Source organism: Mauremys reevesii, linkage group 1, assembly GCF_016161935.1.
Source record: "Mauremys reevesii isolate NIE-2019 linkage group 1, ASM1616193v1, whole genome shotgun sequence".
Lineage (NCBI taxonomy): Eukaryota > Metazoa > Chordata > Testudines > Geoemydidae > Mauremys > Mauremys reevesii.
In genome coordinates this window covers 193786685-193807049 of record NC_052623.1, presented here as the reverse complement: position 1 = coordinate 193807049, position 20365 = coordinate 193786685, and the positions used below count along the sequence as shown (strand labels likewise).

The 20365-nt window shown below is 39.9% G+C and overlaps 3 protein-coding genes across 12 annotated transcripts in view; 1 reads left to right on the top strand and 2 right to left on the bottom strand.

Moving 5' to 3' along the window:
• The window catches only part of PROS1 (protein S), a 95202-nt gene extending 77397 nt beyond the window's left edge, over window positions 1-17805 (bottom strand). Inside the window, exon 1 of the mRNA XM_039525026.1 lies at window positions 17673-17805. The gene's annotated coding sequence lies outside the window, so the exon portion shown is untranslated. The remainder of the gene's footprint in view (window positions 1-17672) is intronic.
• ARL13B (ADP ribosylation factor like GTPase 13B) overlaps window positions 1-20365 on the top strand; it is an 85522-nt gene that overhangs the window by 25149 nt on the left and 40008 nt on the right. The window lies entirely within an intron of this gene.
• Window positions 1786-17807, bottom strand: STX19 (syntaxin 19). The gene is made up of 2 exons (XM_039525142.1): window positions 17673-17807; window positions 1786-3631 (listed from the first exon to the last, which is right to left on the bottom strand). The coding sequence occupies exon 2, from the start codon at window positions 3564-3566 to the stop codon at window positions 2685-2687; it is 882 nt and encodes a 293-aa protein (XP_039381076.1). The 5' UTR covers window positions 3567-3631; window positions 17673-17807; the 3' UTR covers window positions 1786-2684.

Below are 20365 nucleotides of genomic sequence, written 5' to 3'. Positions count from 1 at the left end.
TTTCTGTTAAGGGTTACTTTGGAATCCAAGCGTCTGATAATACTTTGACACAGGTTTGTTTGGATTATAATTTAAATTTGGAGTGGGGAGTTGCTCCATTATGTTTCTAAGCTAAATGTAAGCTGTTAGAATTAGTTTAGTAGTTCTCTGTGTGGGTTTATTAGCACCAATAGTGACTTGATAGGATTCTAGCATAATTATCAAGAAAACTAGCAAGTCCAGTTTCTCAGAATTTCAGTAGGCTTTGATCTGACCACTCTGAATGTGTCTAGATTTGCCTGGATTCTAGCATGCCCCATGGGAGTTTGGAAATGTTTCTAAGGTTTTCCTGAACTAATTTATCTCAGTTTCATTGGGATTCTCAATTAGAATTGCTGTTGGCCAGCATTTTGAAAGCTGGAGGGTGCAATGCTATTCCAAAAGGGACCTTGAGCAGAGTAGGAAGACAGCAGTGGGGATGTAGACGGCTTTAGCACTCCAGATCCACCTACTTCTTCCCACTGCAGAAATACTTCAGCTGCAGGTAAAGCATTGGGCTGCCTCTCAAAAGTAATTTGTCTTCACTTCCTGCCTTCCTAATGCAGCTGTCCTTGGGAGCAGCTTAAGTGTCTAAGGCTGCAGGCTCAGCTAGCTCAAGCTTTGCTTCTCATCTTAGCTCCTTGTGGCTCCCAGGGACCCGAGCACCACAGCACATAGCTCTTTAGGCAGGATGGGAGGGGGGACAAAAACACCAGAAAGAGCAAAACAAAATTTTATAAATCGAAAGGCAAATATGCTTAGAAGGAGAAACGAGGTATGGAGAGAGAAAGCGAACAGAGATAAAAGGATGAGAGGAACATGGCTGGGGCCTGGTGCAAGTGGGGCCCGGAGAGCATCCAACCGTCCATCTATCTTGAGGGGAACTGATACAAAAGAAAAAGGCAGCTTGGTGACCTCTTCATTAGGCTCCTATCTAATCTTTGCTACCATCTCTGGGTTGGACTCCATTGTAGGTTTGCAGTGGATGAAGAGGTAATGTCTGATTGTTTAATCATAAACATAGTTTTAAAAGGCAGATTCACAGACTGTTTTTAATTAATTTGTCAGAAGTTGAAAATCTTGGGATATAGATTCTGAAGTTTAAAAAGGAGAATTAATTCATGTCACTTTAGCTACATAGGCACCATCAGGGAATGAAAATATATATATAAAAAATGTTGAGTCCACAGTACTGTATTTTGGTATCACAGCACATGGAATGCTTTTTTCATGGTCTTACTGTTGTACTTATTGCCACTGTAACATTCTCGGTGTAGTTTTATATAGAAATATTCATGTACTTGCATATTTGATGTAAGTTCAGTTCTGCTGCTCTGACTGCTTCCAGCATAGGATTGCCAACCCTCCAGGATCATCCTGGAGTCTCCAGGAATTAAAGAGTAATTTTTAATTAAAGTTTGTCATGTGATGAAATCTCCAGGAATACGTCCAAACTAAATTGGCAACTCTACAGGTTAATTGAATTTAAGAAATACTTGTCTTGAAGTGCAAGTGATCTGAGATCTTTAACTAACTGAAGACTGAAGAACCTGACTAAATTGGCAGCTTACTGGTGTGTTCTAAATACCCACCTTGCTAAATAGGAACTAGTGGATAATGATCTTTCTGTGTGGGAATGGGGAGAGGGAAGGTCTTGAGTGAGGGAATAGAATAAAATATGGACAGCATAGCCATTGAATGAGATTTCTATATTTCTCTAATTCACACTTTCAGAAAACAGTGGTTACCTTAACAATTTAGAATTGTTTCGTTCAGTCCTTTATATTTAAATAGTTTAGATATAAACACATTAATTACACGTCATAAACACATACATTCACTCTGGACAGAAATATAATTCATACATTTTATAAAAGGAGAAATGTGCGTGGTTCCCCTCTCCAGTTGGCAACACTTGTGATTTTTATCATGATTTTAGTTATACATGATGTTTTAATTTAAAGCCTCAGTTCCTGGAGAACAGTGATTAGATATATCAGTTTGCAAATTTAAAAACAAAAAAAAGTTGCTTGCCCTCATAGCTGCTGAGAAAAGCCTGAAAACATGACTCAGGTGCAAGTTGAAAGCTCAAAAACCAGAAGGCAAATAAAAATAACCTTAAACTTATTTTTTAAAAAAAATATAACTAAGCCAGTCTCATGGTTTTGGGGGCCCGACACATGACTTCTGAATGTTTGGCATTAGCAATACTGTTAATACTTCCCAGCACCACTGGCGGAACCTCCTAGACCTTGTGCTTATATCACACTGGTCACTGTGATAATCCACCAGCTCCACTGGACAACCTCTTTTAAAGCAGGATTACTCTGGGTTGGTAGGATCAGAAAAGGTGATCTTTCCACTTCCTCTGCTTCATCTGTGTTTCCAATATAACACTTCTACCACAGCCTATCAGAAGCAGACAAACTGCTGAGAATCCCTAGGTACTACTTCTCTAGTTCGGCCAGGAAGAGCCACTTGCAGGAGCACAGAGAGGATTTTTTTTCCCTTTTGAGTGTGAGATGCACAGAAGTAGAAGGAAAGAGCCCTCGAGGTGGGGAGAGTAAACAGAGACAAACTGAAGTGTAAATGGAATCCACAGAACTGCTTCAAAAGTTCTGCTGGCAAAATGGTAGCCTGTGAATATTGAGAATCATCCCTTTTTGTTATCTGCAGCGTGGACAACACCAGCAACATATTGCTTTACAAGGGTTTCTCTTTCTATACTTGGCTGCAAGTCTAAACTTCTCTCTTGATGTTTGAACATAATCTTGAGTATTGTTTACACCCATTTCAATGTTGTTGATAATTTCCCCTTGTTCCTCCACCAGAAGCGAGATCTGGATAAACAATTCCTTCAAGTCTTTGATGTGGTTCTCCAGATTGACCAGTTCTTTGTGTCTTTGTTCAATCTCCGATAGTTGAGCTTTAGTGATTTTGACTTCAGTAAGCAGATTTTCATTGAAAATCTCCCATTTTCCTTGTTGAAGCATATCATTCACTTCTTCCTCGGAGACCTCTTTCCCAACCACGTCAAGCTGGCGGACAATGAATGTCTTGCATTTCTCCTGCTTGGCTGTTATAGCATCATTGTATGAAAGCATGGTGTTCTGGAAACGCTGGAAAAGGAACGCATGCTGAGATGTAAGGATTCTTACAATGGCAGAAGATGGCCCGTGTTCGCTTTCAGACTTCTTCACTGTTTTTGATAGTTCATCCAAGCATTTACTTACATGCTCTGCTTGAATTTTTATTTCTCTTGTAATGTTGGACTCCTTTTTAAGAACACTGAACCTTCTCATTGAGGACACGAGGCTTTTCTGCTGCTGACCAAACTTTTGAACATCCTCTGCCAAGTTATTAATCTCGTCCTGAAGTCTTTGGATTTCATTTAGGTGCCTCTCAGTTATGGGCTCTTTCTCATAAATAATAGCTTGCTGTTCAAACTCTACTTGGTGGTCTTCTTTCACCTCAGGCGCACAGCTGTTCTCTTCAGCTAGCTGCAGTTCTTTTGCTCGCAGTTTAAGTTCTTGAAGGCGGTCTCTCATTTTTTCCGTTGTGCAAGGAACAGCAAGCTAACTTTCTTTCCTTATGAGTGGATGTCACTGTAATCCTAAATGTAACAACAACAACAAAAAAATCCCTGTTTAGCAATTATCTGCGCACACACTGGCTATGCAGATGGCAGAGACCTATTCCCGTGCACAGAGATAAGATGTCGAAGCAGCAAATGAGAGAAGATGAGCATCTGACTAAATATACCTTGTATCTGGTGATCACAGCTATTTGATAAATTGCATTTAACATGTATTGCTGACTGCCTCACCTGTACCCTGCCCACTAATCCACTTCCACTAGGACTTGCTGTAAAACCCTAAGCCTTTGACTTGCTTCAAACAGGTGCCAGTTAAGAGCATATCTCTGCCTTTTCACTGCAGAACTTATTCCCCAAATGTACACTGGTCTGAAGCCCAAGATGGGCTGTTCAGTCCTGTGCCAGCAGTAGTTTTCTGGTTTGGTTTCTAGAAATGAAAGTGGATTAGAAAATGAAGGTAGGGCGTGTTTGAAAAAAAATTGTCATCAAATAATTTACATTTTAATATGAATTCTTGGAGTGTGAGGTGAAGTTCCTAATAGTGTAGCTCTGAATTTGCAGGATTAGAAACAGGAGTTTTATAGCATTCTCAGCTTCCTAATGGGCCACACAGCACTTAATTTCTGGCCCTGGGTTGTTACAAGCTAGACCTTGAAAAGTGAAATGTTTTTGTTTGGAAAAACTATTTTATTCCTTTTTGTTTGACATGATTTTGAAATCTGTCCCCCCTCCCTCTCCTTCCAAGGCCTGTATAGTTAAACTAAGGGTAGCTACTTTTAAAATTCCTTTATTGTTCTGTAAGTTGTATTTGTTGCATACAGCATTCATGGTAGTATAGTTGGAAGGTTTTCTCTGTCTTTATTAGAATTACAGTAGAACCTCAGAGTTACGAGCCCCAGAGTTGTGAACTGACTGGTCAACCACATGCCTCAATTGGAACTGGAAGTACCCAATCAGTCAGCAGAGACGAGGTGGGGGGGAGGGGGGGGAGAAACAGGCAACACTGTACAGTACAGTACTATGTTAAACGTAAACTACTAAAAATATAAAGGGGGAAGTTTAAATTTTTTTTGACAAGGTAAGGAAACTGTTTCTGTGCTTGTTTCATTTAAATTAAGATGTTTAAAAGTAGCATTTTTCTTCTGCATAGTAAAGTTTCAAAGCTGTATTGAGTCAATGCTCAGTTGTAAACATTTGAAAGAACAACCACATTTTATTCAGTTACGAACAATCTCCATTCCTGAGGTGTTTGTATCACTGAGGTTCTACTGTACCTGCCTAACATATTCATAGTTCTACTACATGTGACTAATAAAGCCATCTCAAACTAATAAGGTTTATATCAGACCAGGACATCCTATATTCTCTTCCTCTCTGTGAGTCTCTTCTATAATTTTTAATGGAAAATGAATTTGATTCTAGTTTCTAACCACATTACTCCACAAGCTTTTCATTTCAAACATAGAAACCTAACTAGAATATGCCAGATATAATCAAGGAGGTACTTGGAAGCCATTTGAGGATTATCTAGATTAAAAATAGTCATGTTCTTCTGATACTGAGGTTATAGCACAAACTAGGATTTAACTGCAAATCCGAGGAATTTATCTTTCAAATGACACATGGGACAACCTTGAACTAGGCTTCCAAGGAGTTCATGTCTGATCATTCTTAAACGGATTATTTTTAATATAAAATAATTCATTGGAGATTAAAATAGTTTACTGTGAAGAAAGCTTTGGTTTTGAAAACTTAATGTATTTAGCAGATTTTATCAGAGAGGAGTTGTCACACAAACACGCACGCTCATGGCTGATGACTTTTGCACTGTCATCTTGAATTATAATGATCTTCAGTCTGTTAAATAAACAAATCAACGGTGGAATAAGTAGAGTCCTGGAAAATAAAAGTATTTTTTTAAATTTGGGTGTTTCTCTTTTTATATTAAGAGAAACCATGTAATATGTAAGGAAGCAAAAAGTTGGGAGAAACTCTCTTGGGAGTTTGGCAAAATATAATTATCTCAGATAAAAAAAGAAGCAAGTCTTTTGATTCAAAGATTTATTGAAGGGAAATGGGTATAGTCTATATTTTGTCCTCTGAAGCCTGGCATTGTGGCATCTTCTCTTTCTGGAACTGGGTAAGTGCCATGTAGTAGGTGTGTTTTAAGAGGTTTAAGTTCTATTTGATTTTTTTATTTGGTACAGCACTCTGATATTAATTATCTTAATGTATGAAATTTTTTATTCATGTAAGTATGTAAGGTGTGTAGACTGTTAGATGATTAATCCCTTAGAAAATGAATTTACTGTAGTCTTTTCAGCTGCTCCTTCAAAATGATCTTGAAGAGGCAGCATTCCACCCTTTCCTGTGCCTGTCTACTCTGTCATCTGTGAACAACTAAAAATCAGCTTCAGCACTGTTGCCTATTCCTACTATCAGCCCTCCACCATTCTCCAAAAAAAATTATAGCAGGATTTTGAAAGGGAATGAAACTAATGTCTGACACAACTTTAACAAAACAGCACACTTGGAGTGAAGCTTTCTTTGAATTTTTAGCTTACACTGTCTTTGGAGTGTAATAGTTTTAAAGTATTTAGTTAAATGTTATACTGTACAGGTCATTACATAGAGCAGAGCCCCATATGATTGCTTGCGTTCCTTGTGCTTATTGCGGGCTCACAGACTCATAGGGGCTTTCAAATAGTGGTCGTCTTAAACAGTGTGGTGAAAAACCTTGTATGGGCTTGTATCTCAAATGTGGAATTGACATGTTTTAATGTAGTGGCATTTTTGTGGCTGTTTCAGTACTACTGCTATTAAGCCCTCTTCTCCTCTTCTTACCCCCCCACTCCCCATCAAAGGAGAAAATAATTTATGGGCTTGTTTTTACAGTAGCATCTCAGTTCCCAGCTACCGCTCTGGAATAGGACTTGGGGTAACTGTCTAGTTCAGGATTTTTGTGCAAGTACAGCATAATATGAGATAGTTGTATAGTACCTGATGACCTTACATTTGGAGCTACTAGTGTAAAATTCATTTTAATGTCACAGAGCTTTAGTCAGCCCAAACATTTTTCCAGAGGACTTCTACAACATGACTCTGAAACTTTTCTGGAATTAAACATTGGTTATACTAGATCTGAGACCAGAGGGATATATTTAAATTATAAATGGAAGATAACCACACTTAGGAGTTTCTCCCTGGCCACTCGATTACAGACCTAAAAGTTGCAATATTACAACAAAAAAACTTCAAAAACAGACTCCAACGAGAGACGGCTGAATTGGAATTAATTTGAAAATTGGACACCATCAAATTAGGCTTGAATAAAGACTGGGAGTGGATGGGCTATTACACAAAGTAAAACTATTTCCCCATGTTTATGTTTATTCCCCCCCCCCACCTACAGTTCCTCACATCTCCTTGTCAATTGCTGGAAATGGGCCATTTTCATTACCACTACAAATGGTTCTTTTTCTCTCCTGCTGATAATAACTCACCACAACTGATCACTCTCCTTATAGTGTGTATGGTAACACCCATTGTTTCATGTTCTCTGTGTCTATATATATCTTCCTACTGTATTTTCCACTACATGCATCCGATGAAGTGAGCTGTAGCCCACAAAAGCTTATGCTCAAGTAAATTTGTTAGTCTCTAAGGTGCCACAAGTACTCCTGTTCTTTTTACACTTAAGAGTGTAAATTACACAAGCATCAGTTAATGTGAAGTTAGTGACTTTATTTAATAAATTGTTTATATGTTGAATGGGAAATATATATTCTATATACAGAATGGAAAATAAATTGTTTATATCTAATCTAAACCAATTTAGGATTTTCTTTAATGTCTAAATTTGTTCATGTTGATTCCAAACTGCTGCTTTGTCTATCAGGATAATGAGTTGTCAACCTGATACATCTACATTAGATGTAACAGAGCAACAGATTACCAAGGATAGATTACTTCTGGGTTAAATTATGTTTATAATCTTTTCTGTGAATGATCAGGAACCTTAGGTCTAGTCAGCAAAACAGGTATGTACATTTGGAATGTGAACAGTGAACTCTGATATCAACCAACTAGTGTTGTTGTACTGTTTTATTAAAGTTTGGCTGGTAGAAATTTCTCATCATGTGCACTGAAGAAAAACACAACACTCCCCCACTCTCCTTGAACTCAAAAATGACTAATAAGATTTTGCTCAAATTTTCCAAAAAACTTACCATCTGGCAAAAAGCAAGAATGGAAAATTTCAAAGAAAGAGGTGAAGACTGAAGGAAGAGAGGAGCATGTGATAATGGAATTGTAAAAGAAACTTCTGTGCATCCTTACCTATAGAGGTCATGACTGCCTGTTGTGATAAAGGATAAATGATTAAAAACTTACTGTAAACTGTTCACTGGTCTTTACATAACTATACACAATACCATGACTACAGTCATGGTCCCTTATTTGGCTCTGAAATCCTTTTCATTGTGTCTACAGAGATGATCTGAACGTTCTAATTAGGTAGGTTTACTCTCTGTTACCTTTACCTTTGGGATAAACTTCTCACTGGTGGCAAAAATGGAGGATTTGTACAGTCTGGGACACTACATCTCCCTTCCTATAGACTTAATAGGGGGAGTTCAAGTGCATCCTACCTTGAAATGTTCCCACCACCCTTAATTGAAGTGTACCTTTTGCCCAAGGTTAATTTTCAGATGAACTTCACCATTAGATCAGAACATGTTAGAATATATGAAGCAAGTTACGTTTTTAAAGCCCTTCTGTAATGTTATCAAAGTTCACCATCATACTGCCAAGATTCAACTCCATAACCTTCAAATAATTCAAAATTGCTTAGAGTTATTGCGTAAAGAGTTGCCTCCACAGTTAGTAAGTGTAAACTAGTAGAATGCTGTTTTTTTTTGTAGTGACAGGACAACTCTTTTTAATATATTGATTTTTTTTTTTAAAAGTCAAGATCTTTAACATTCAAGTTCAGTGCGCTTATATAGCCTCCAAGTAGTGACACACGAAATGACAGCAAAGGAGTGATTCCTATAAATTGTCAGTATGCAAAACACCTTTTGTACATATTTACACAGTAGTGTGAACACCTTAAATAATAGTACAGTTGTAGTTTCTCTGATCCCTAGTCTACACTTAAGGTCCCTAAATACATTTTTGCATAATGAAAAGTAATGAAACTGAACACTTTTGAATATATTTCCAACAAACTCTTAAATATGTCAATGCACAGGAAGAGTTAACAGGAAATCAAACACAACAATAAATGTAAACTGTGTTCAGACTTTTTGCTGCAGGCCATAAGTAATTGGAGTAAAGATAGATACTGTATCCTACCATTGGTAGTCTCCCCATGCTCACCTTGATTTTTCTTGTTTTTTTGCTGCTATCTTATAGTTTTTTCGTGATGCAATGTAATATTTTTCTAAGAGCCAACAAATCCAGTAGTGTCAGTGTTTTGGTAATGTACAGAGACTTAAGATCAGGCAAGTCTGTTAATCTACTGGAAAACATTATTTTGCCCAAAACAAAGAAGCCCTCACATGATGTATTCATGTTGTTGCAATAATTCCTTAGCATAGCTAAATTTACTGTACGTCTGCCCCTAGTAGAAGACATGTGATTCGTTAAAGATAACATTTTTTTGAAATGTTTCAGAATTGCTTGGCACCATTTAGACTGCTCCAGGGAAAGTTCAGATTGGGGCATGTGAAAGTAATCGGGAGTGCTGAATAAAACTTCAGAGAAGTGACCTGAAAATCTGTTTTAGCATAACCTAACACATCTGTTGACCCATGTTAATTTAGTATGATTTAAGAAGCCTATAATTAAAAGGCAAGTTATAAGGGTACACCATTGGTGGTAGTGGAGGGTGGCAAGATAGAGCTTTTGTGAAGCTGAATGATTTGCAGTTAATTGTTGGAAAACTTTAAAACAAGCAATCACCATGTTACCCCTTCAAAACCAGTTATAATCATAATGAACGTTGGCTGCCAACTCACTGTTAGTGTAAACATGCAATGGCAGAAAAACAGTGGTTTTGGATTTTGTATATCTTTGTGTTTTGTATATCTTCAAATAACTGTCTACGTAGTTTCTATGTATTTGAGTGACATTATCTTCAAATTGGTGAATGCACGCTTCCTTATAGGAAAATATAGTGATAGTGTATGAATATCCTGGGACTGTGTACTGGAATATTCAGAATACGAGTCTCCTATTTTACCCTACACGCTCACAGATTGAGCAATTAGTGTTCAAATATTAAACTCACAGAGTTAAGAGGAAAACACTTTTTAAGTAGCTATTAATAATTGGACGACTTTGTGCTTTTACTTTAGTCTTAGTGGGAATGGAATGTAAGCAATTGAAACTTAGTTCCATATTTTACATCCTTTCAGCCTAGCTGTTGCCTGCAGACACTGCTTGCCAATTAAGCTTGTCAGTGTGTTGGCAACTAAGAAAAATGCAAAGTCAGAAGTTTCAGATAAATGCAGTTGACAAGTTGAAGTGGGGGATAGGCAGATTGTGTAATTGCTGGTGGTCTCATTATGCTATGGCTCAAAACAAGCAGTGTAAGTGCTCAGCATTTTCAGTCAAACACAGTGCAGCCTTGAATGGTTGTAAACACAGTTGGTATCCATCTCTAACATGGTTCCAAGCTATATTACAACCGTATTCAGAAACAACGCTATAGACCAGGGGTCGGCAACCTCTGCACGTGGCTCACCAGGGTAAGCACCCTGGCGGGCTGGGCCAGTTTGTTTACCTGCCGCATTGGCAGGTTCAGCTGATCGTGGCTCCCACTGGCCGCGGTTTGCTTTTCCAGGCCAATGGGGGCGGCGGGAAGCCGCGGTCAGCACATGCCTCAGCCCGCTCCACTTCCTGCAGCCCCCATTGGGCTGGGATGGTGAACCGCTGCCAGTGGGAGCCGCAATCGGCCGAACCTGCCGATGCAGCAGGTAAACAAACTGGCCCAGCCTGCCAGGGGGCTTACCCTGGTGAGCTGCGTGCCAGAGGTTGCCGACCCCTGCTATAGACTATATGAGAGAGAAGAACCCTGCATGACGGTCGCTTTTGAGCACAGCGGCTGTGAGCAGAGTTTTAAGAGGGTAGTGTGGTCCGGAGTCCAAGTCATCATTCTTAGGTGCCTCGTATTAGTAGTGCAAGAGTAGGCTCAGTGAGATGTGCAACATTTGAAATGTCTGTTGTTAAAATACTTTTTGGTCCACATGGGAAAAATTAGATTAGATCTGAATTTTCAGTTTATTCAACAGCTTTGCTTGTGTATTTTCTCACAAAATTGGAGAACAATTTGTTATGCTTTCAACGTTTTGCTGTAGAATCTTCCAGTGAGGTTACCCCTAATGCTGCCTTAAAGTAGATACAGAAGAAAGGCACAGGTTTTCTTTTTTTAATTTAAAACATCATGCTTACAGGATATGCAGGCTCATTTTTTTGTTTATCAAATGGTAAGCAGACTTGACGAATATTTCCTCTATTAAAAAAAGTCACTGCTTTAAAATGTTAAACGAGCTAATGTTTATGGAAAAATAGCTATTCGTAAATTGTATTGGAACAAGTCACATTTTCTGTTTCTGTGCCAAATTCAGTCCAGTTAGACCAGCTTCTATTTTTAAAACACTGCTGCGTTTGTGCATATTGTAAAAAATGAATTATTCACTATAAACACTCTGGGTATCTGTGTGTGTTATATGTTGTGCAATAAAAGGAATGTAGCAAACAGAGGGACTCTGTGAAGGTTGTTCAGCCTGAAAAAACATACCCACTTGAACAGGCTTTATAAACTGAAGGTTGTTATAGTGTATTAAACTGCACTGCACGTCTTTAGTGCAACATCATTGTCCATTGAAAAAGTAATGAGTAGTGGTCAATAATGCTTACGTTAGAAATCTGATGCTTGGGGCTTACATTAAGAATGTGACACCCAACTGGGATCATACTGGAATGAGTGCTTTTGGGGCTATTTGTCCATACAGCTGTCCTAGTTTGCTGCAGGTAAGCTCTGCCACTGACTCCTGATAGGGTTGTTGATAGAGGGTGCCTGGAACAGGGCTCTGGTGTGAGCAGAAAGTGGTGAATTTGTGCGAGGTTGTATAGTTAGATACTTGGTGATTAGCATGAGTAGGTTTTGAGGCGAAGTGGTGGTATTGGGTGCAGTGTGTGAAACTGGGAGTCGGATTAGAAGACAGTTGTGAAGGGAAAACAAGGAACAAGCTTTCTTAAGAGTTGAAAGGGCTAGTGGTATTAATGAGAGGGTTGTTTTAGGGTGTGAGGGATGAGGTGGGAAGTTCTGGATGTGACGGACAGGGGAAAAAGTGATTTCTTTGGACATAGTAGTAGGGGTTGAGGGTTCCTGAGGGACTGGTAAACTCCAGGAGAGGGAACTGCAGAATTTTGTAAGGCCATTATATTCTAGGAAGAATGAGAATTATTGTAGGTTGCTAGCCTTGAGATGCTGGGTGAAGGAGGGGATTGTGAGCAGCTGAGATAGTACAGGGTCAAGAATGGGCTGAAGCACTAACATTAGTGGAATGTGAAGAAATGGTGGCTGTTGCGAGTCATAGTCTGTGTAAGCTTTTATGCCTTCAAAGTGCTCTACAACAGCTGATCCTCCACATGTTCCTGTGAGGTAAATGGTTTATTGCGTCTCTTTACGGTTGGGGAAACTGAGATAAGTACTGAAGTATCTTGTACACAGTTTGTCATTGGCAAAACCAGGATTTGGATTAGAAACCTGCGAGTTCTGGATCCTTTATTTTAAACATTGCCATAATAATAATTATCACAATTCCCATGCGTACAGATAGCAGTTGTGCTGTATCTCACCGTTTCTTTGGGTAATGGAAAGTGAGAAGTGCATGCAGTATGGACTTCCAGAACTCAACACTAACAGCCTGGAGATGGCCTCTTGATGTTAAATGTACACTGCACCTGGAAGTCCAGACTGACAAACCACTCTTTTTACTAACTGCAGAAATAGGCAAGCTGTGTAAGGGGAGTGGATAAACCTAATTAGAAACGAGAATGGAGATTTTTAAAGTTTCTAACGTGGCTTTTACCATAGCTAACATCCTAACTTTAAAAATGTCTTAATGTTGTCAGTGCCCCTTTTGAAAAAACTGGCAGGGTTTTCAAAATGAGTAATGGAGATGCTGACCTTTCTTTAGTTCATTTGTGGCTACAAAATGGAGTAGCTTCACCTTTACTTGATTGTTGATGCAAATGTGATACCACAACTACAAATCACAAAACTCCCCCAATGAAAATTAGGCAAACCTCAGCTGCAATGGTGACTATTTTGGAAGCTCAGCCACTGCTATACTTTGAGGGCAATAAAGCTGGGCAGCATGGGAGATGGGTGAAATCAATGCATTTAATTTCTGTGGCATCTGGTAGCTACCCAGACCATTCAAGTTTTGCTCTCCTGACTTATACAACTGAAGACTAAAAATTCATACTCTGTAGATTGCTGACTAGTGCTTGGTCCCATTTCACAGCTGCCAGACCAGAATGCTGACATTGTACCCATGAAACAGAGCTTTACTAAAGTGTGAGAGAGCTTTCTAGACAACTTTCAGAATTTTTATCAAAAGAACTGCACTGTGCAAAGAGCACACATCAACTGTATGCTGACTCCACAATCAAGCTCTCTATCCAAGTACAGTATAGCAGAGGCAGTAGTAGTGTAACCTTCTGCATTGCTCTGCTTCTGGGGGTGAGAGAGATCTTAAACCTTCATGATAAACAAACCAGTGGCCCCTGAGATGCTACTGCTAACAAAGCTGACAAGTTTTTATGGACACAGTTATGAGAGGAAGTAGCCTAAACCCACCAATTCACTTTACATTGGCCACCCAACTAGCTGTCAGATGATCTGGGTCAAATAGAATCCAATGAGCTACAGGTGAAAGGCTTTATATTCCATTATCCAATTTCTGCAAGGCTAGAGCTGGATTATTTAGTCTTCAGTCTTTTGTCCGTGGAAGGTTTTCAGTTCTTTCTCCTTTATAATGTGTTTACATATAGTTTAAATCCTGTAAAAAGCAACAGACAGTCCATGGCACCTTAAAGACGAACAGATGTATGGGAGCATAAGCTTTCGTGGGTGAATACCCACTTTGTCAGACACATGTAATGCATATTCATCCATGAAAGCTTATGCTCCCAAACATCTGTTCGTCTTTAAGGTGCCACAGGACTCTGTTGCTTTTTACAGATCCAGACTAACATGGCTAGCCCTCTGAGTTTAAATCCTGTGCATAGACATACAAAAATACCAGTTACTGTCTGTCTGCCCTTCAGCCTGAAGTTTGGAATCCTTGTTTTGAACTCAGAGTTCTCTCTGGATAGATTCTGTTTGATCGAGCAGTCATGATTCAAATAGTACAGGGTGGAGAGCTTTGAAAAAACACTCCCAGTAAATGAAAATAGGATTCAGAAGTGAGGTGAGAATGATTCACAGGATAAGTTGTTCTAAGTGAAACAAAAGGTTAGAATTGTCATTATCATGATTACTTCAAGTGGTAGCCTAAGAGAGGAGCTGCACTAGACATGGCTACAAATATAACACAGAGAGATATTATTACTGTATTTCTAAGTATACCCTGTATTTAGAGGTGGTGGAGTTGGCTGGGGGAATCTTGAATTAGATAGTTGATTCTCTTTAATCTCCTTCCAATTGCACGTATACAAACTCTTCATTCCATCCCCTTAGTACAGGGGTCTCAAACTCAAATGACCACGAGGGCTACATAAGAACTAGTGCATTGGCCCAAGGGCCGCATTACTGACACCTCCCCCACCGCCGCTGCCCTCGGGCCCGCCCCCACTCCACCCTTTCCATGAGGCCCCGCCCCTTTCCCACCCCTTCCCTGCCCCCATTCCAACCCTTTCCCCGAAATCCCCACCCCAACTCTGCCCCCTCCCTGCCCCCAGGTGGTGCAGGAGGGATGAGGATGTGGCAGGGGGGTCAGGGAAGGGGGTTGGGGTGCAGGAAGGGTGCGGCAGGGGGCTCAGGGCAGGGAGTTGGTGTGGGGTGCAGATGGGGTGAGGGGTGCAACAGGGGGTCAGGGCAGGGGATCAGGGTGCAGGAGGAGTGCGGCAGGGGGCTCAGGGCAGTGGGTTGGGGTGCAGGAGGGTTGTGGCAGGGGGTCCGACTGCAGGAGGGACTTGGGGGGCAGGCACTGCCCCCGCGCCGCTCCAGGAAGCGGCTGGAACATGGGGGTGCAGAGGAGCAGGGGTGTGTGTTGCTGTTGCTTCAGGCATCTCCCCCAGCATCTCCCATTGGCTGGGAACGGGGAACCGCGGCCAATGGGAGCTGCTGGGGGCGGTGCCTGAAGCAACATCAACACACACACCCCTGTGCCTCTCCTTCCCCAGGTTCTGGCCACTTCCCGAAGCAGCGCAGGGGCAGGGCAGGCAGGGAGCCTGCCCTGCCCCCAGTGCACGCCGGGCCAGAGCCGCTCTAGGTAAACGCTGCGGGGGTGGCGGGGGGCTGTGAGCAGCTCGCGGGCCACAGAAAATAACTTTGCAGGATGCATGCGTCCCGCGGGCTGCGTGTTTGAGACGCCTGCCTTAGTAGGTGGATGGTACTGCAGCACCTTACTTCAAGGCATATCGTGCCATCAGTTTTTCAGGATAACTCACTATTTTAAATGGGAGTCCCAGTTTGAGAGGTAATGTAGTATATAACTCATTGTCTTTGAGAAAGAAATGCCAGTGCCAATTTACTGGTAAATACAAAAAAGGTAATGATGGATTATGTGACTCTCACTTCTCAACAAATCCAGAACATACTGTAAAATGAGTCTGTTACTTTGGAAATAGAGGATGGGAGACTACTTATAGCTAAAAATCTATTTTAGATAGCTAGTTTCATTTTCTAATATTTTACTGGATTAATATCTGCTAAAGGTGTCCTGCAAAGAGATGAGATAGGAATCAAAGGAGTCTTGCTTTCTAGGTCCTTCATAATATATAAGAAGGACTGAAAGTGTGAGGTTTTTGTATGTTGGTATTTCTAACATATAAAACAATCAGTATAGTCTTGTCTTCCATGACTTTGCCAGAGATTTCATTGGAAGACTAAAAAATTGCAGTGGGAGCTTACTAAACCCTTAGTTGAAGGGGAAAGGATGTGGAATCTAAAGAAATATTTCCCCTCAGCTGTAGGCCAGGTGTTTGAGTTAAATAGGCATTAATGTAAACAGGGAATAAAAATCCTTTCCTGTCTTAATTGCCGAGGTTTCACTTTCCTGGTATTAGTAGGAGTAGGTCATTCTCTTGTCCATATGGCCCTGCGAGAAGAACAGGGTAGAGAATACCTGAATTTCTAATGTTATAAAGAACAATAAAACCAAATTGAACATACTTTTCTTTAATACATAAATTTATTTTAACTATTAATTATTAATACAGTTAATAAATTCAGGCCTTCTCTATATACCATGAAATGCAGAAAAGCATAACCGACTTGCTTTTCCTTTGCAGATCACTGTTATGATCAGATCTCCTTTGTGCATACGCATGTACATACCTCTCCTTTGTTTTTCCCACTACATATGGTAAGAATCTTGGTTAATACACTACCTTGGCTGAGGGGAGAGAGAGACCAGTATCCATGATCTCTAAATGAAACCACTGTTGCTCATGGAAATCCATTCCTATTGAATTACTTCTGCTATTACTAGCATTTCTGATACTGTACATTTTCTGAGTTTGTGGTACCCGTCACTGTTCATGATTTTTGATGGGCAGTATTTATTATAATTTTGGGCAGTACAAAGGCTTTAGAATCAATTAGAAATCACATTTGTAGGCAATACATGATTTATCTTGTCAGGTCAAATTGGGTCCAAAATTTTAGGTTCTGTAGTCAGACTTTTACAAAAAATATTCCACATAGGAATGTTTTTATGATACTTCTTAAAGAAATCCACTGGCAAGATAGGAGTCAATAGACTCCTTCAGTATTTACATTGCAGCATTGTGCTTATGAATGAAAATCAGTGGATCTTGACCCAGGCTGTGAGAGAGGCAAAAAAATAGAGAAAAGTAAAATTGGTTTTGTAAAATTCTTTCATGTATGATGGAGCTTGAAATATAAATAAGGAAATGTGCAACCTGACATTAATTTGAAAGTGTCCTTTGTCCATATTTGGATCAGTCCACTAAATCATCTGTTGTATTTCAAAACCACGTAGGATTCAAAACCACGTAGATTTTTGTTTTCTGTTGCTCAGGTTTCTTACATTTTAGAAATAGGAAAAACAAGGAGTAAGTTATTTTGTATTGTTTTGAGGCATTCAGATTTTGCCTATAGGTGAACAGAACTTTTGACTGAATGCTTGTCTATGTATCGGCAATACTTTTCTGAAATGCCAGATGCATGATGTCAGTGCTACTAAATGTACACAAACACTCCCTTTCCCATGACTCTTCAAATAAAGTTCAAAAGCTCTAGTCGTCATAAAAATCCTAATTGATCTAAGTGTTAGTGCTTTGACTTTAATATATGCAGAAGTAAATATGTTAATATGCAATCTTAAGAGAAACCCAAGTATCTTAATATAACATTAAAATAAAATAAGCATGTTTTTCTGTGTATACAGTTTTTCACTTGGTAAACTTAATTTGACAAACTGAGAGAAGCACTCTGCCGGTATATTACTTCAGAGACTACTTTTGATGTATGTCTCTCACAGTTTTAAACATGAACCTTCCTAATACAAGATTCTACTGACTTGAAAATTAAAAGCAAGTCCTTTCCTTTAAGGCGATTCTGGCACACTTCCAGAAAAATACATGTATGTGTTAAAACTTGTCTCACAAATTAACATTCATATACATGAGCATTAAAACTGTTGAGCATATTTACTAGTAGCACTATCAAATTCAGAGCAGGGGAGACATCCACTATTTGAGTATCTTCACACTTAGTTATTTCATTTTAAACTGTACTATATACTGTTTCTGTAATATTTGCAACTATTAATGCAAAATAAAACCAACTGTTTACCTTATAGTCCTGTGCTGGTGGCAGTCTTTTATTGTTTTGTTTTGTTCTTCAGTGCTGGAATCCTACTTCTAAGGGTAAACTTCAGTGTATCCTGAAAAGTATGATTTTGACCATTTGCTTAAGTAATGTGTCTTGAGTGCCTTTCTGTTAAACAGTTTCTGCATGCCTGCTCCTCCTAGTTCTTAAATAATCATCTGGAGGGTGCATCTCGGAGAGCTGTGGTATGAGAAGCTGACTCCTTGCAATGTAGTACTACAGTAGAAGAGCAAACTGGTTACTTTGCTCTTGGGGAATCTGGTTCTGCCGGTTGGAGACTCAGCCTTGCGTTAGAGGAGGTTCATTTTATTACAATTGGCCAATAGCAGAAAGTTCCTGTAGATACAGTATTTGTAGGCTGGAAATACAGTAGTGGCTGTTAAGTACAATATTCATTTAAAACAAAATAAAAACCAAAAACCTCCTTGAACAGGAATTTAAGTTCTACATTGAAGGCTATCAGACCTATTCACAAAACTAGTTTGGAAGGGTAGACCCCCAACAGTCAGTATTTTAAAAGTCTTTAACTCAGTTCATAAATTCAATCCAAAGATAACACAGGAAAAAGTACACCAGTGTTGTGACATGCTTAGGCTTGTCAGAATTCAGTTTTCATTTATTTTTTATTTCAGTGGATGATATCAGTGTTTTATTTGTAAGATTTTTTTATTTTTATCAATTTTAAATTTTCACAGCCGTGGGAAATTATGGGGTCAAATAATTATTTAATGATGTTGAATTTAAAAAGTTAAAGCTTATACCCATTTAAAACACAAATTGTCAGCATCACATGTCAAAGTGTACAAAGTAAATATACTTCAATTAAACTGAGTTCTCAAACAGCATTTTTCTTACTTTGCCCCCATCTGTAAGTTTTGATTATCCTCAATGGAAGTATTTTTTCATCTGTTTGTGTATGGTGAAATCTATGTTTGCCAATATTTACCAGTAAAAATATAATCCCTCCAAGCATACATAGGTTGTATCATCTTAATCAGTTCTCTTCACCAGCTGTGTCCTCCTCTTCTCTGGCTGTTTATCTTGTCCAACAGATATAAGTAGTTAGTTATTTCACTTCTTATGTAATTGTTACGTATGCCAGGTATAGAAGCCTCAATCCTTTGTTAAAATATTCAGAGTTTAAGGCCAGAAGGGACCATCAGATCATCTAGTCTGACTTCTTCCATGTCACAGGTCACCAACACCACCCAGCAGCCACGCACTAAATCCAACAACCCAAATTAGACCAAAGTATTACAGTGTGATGCAAAGTGTTCCTGAGGCCGAGAACATGTGGAGGTACTGAGGTGTATCAATGCTCAAGGCCCTTGTAATGACGGGGAAAGTATTATGTGGGTATATCTCTATTGATCAAAACAAGTGACCTGCTCCCCATGCTGCAGAGGTGGGAAAAGAGGTGGAAAATAGAATTCCTAAGGTTAGGGACCCTTGTCTATTAGGCGGGGCGGCTCTAGGTATTTTGCCACCCCAAGCGCGGCAGGCAGGCTGCCTTCGGCGGCTTGCCTGCGGGAGGTCCGCCGAATCCGCGGGACCAGCGGACCCTCCGCAGGCATGCCGTCGAAGGCAGCCTGCCTGCCGCCCTTGCGGCAACCGGCAGAGCACCCCCCGTGGCTTGCCGCCCCAGGCACGCCTTGGTGTGCTGGTGCCTGGAGCCACCCCTGCTATTAGGCACCTGAATCAGTGGCCTGGTTTACAAAAGTTCTGAGCATCCAGCAGCTCCAAGTGAAGTGCACTGGGAAATGCTGGGTGGCCAACATTTTTGAAAACCAGACCACATGTTCAGATGCAAAATGACAGACTTAGAAGCCTAAACGTAGGCATTCATTTTTAAAAAATCTTGTCCTCAACAATCTCCTTCCCTTTAGTTGTCATGGCTAGGCTTAAGTCAGTGTGTGTCGGGGAAAAGAAGTTTCTCTTCATATTTGATGTCCTTGGTTGGCAGGGCTGCACTTAGGTATAAGAATAGTATTTCTGTGAAGCCACCTGTTTAGATTCTCCTCAAGGGGTTGTCAATGAAGACAGGACCTACTTTAACACTGAAGCTAGAATTTTATTTCTCTGTTAGTATATAAGGAATGTTTACATTCCTGGTTCTTCCTCTGTTTTCTAAATATCCTACATAGTGTCCTGCAACCAGATCATCTCCTGCCAGCTTTTTGGACGGCATAGTGTTGTATAGTAGCTATTTACAGTACCCATGGTGGCACTCACAAGATTGTCATTCTCACATGCTGCCTGCTTCCCTCCCCCACCCCCCCATCTCCAGTTTACATTCAGTTGAAGAATATCTGTTTTAAATTGTGCAAAATGCCCCATACACTATCTTGTTTAGAAGCCATGTGTGCAAATACACCTTGAGCTACAGTGTCTAGGCAAAAGTTTAGTTCCTAGCCTGTACATATGGCAATGCTTTGGAGTCATGGATCATGGGTCTAGCGTGACCAGATGTCCCTATTTATAGGGACAGTCCCGATTTTTGGTTTTTTTTTCTTATATAGGCTCCTATTACCCCCCCACCCTCGTTCTGATTTTTCTCACTTGCTGTCTGGTCACCCTACATGGGTCTCTTGTGCTGGGTGCTACACAAACACATAGGAGATGCACTGAATAGTTTACAGTTTAGTTTTAAGGTCATG

Bases quoted from the DNA above. Each gene is read 5' to 3' on its own strand.
- STX19 (XM_039525142.1), bottom strand. From the start codon at position 3,566: ATGAGAGACCGCCTTCAAGAACTTAAACTGCGAGCAAAAGAACTGCAG.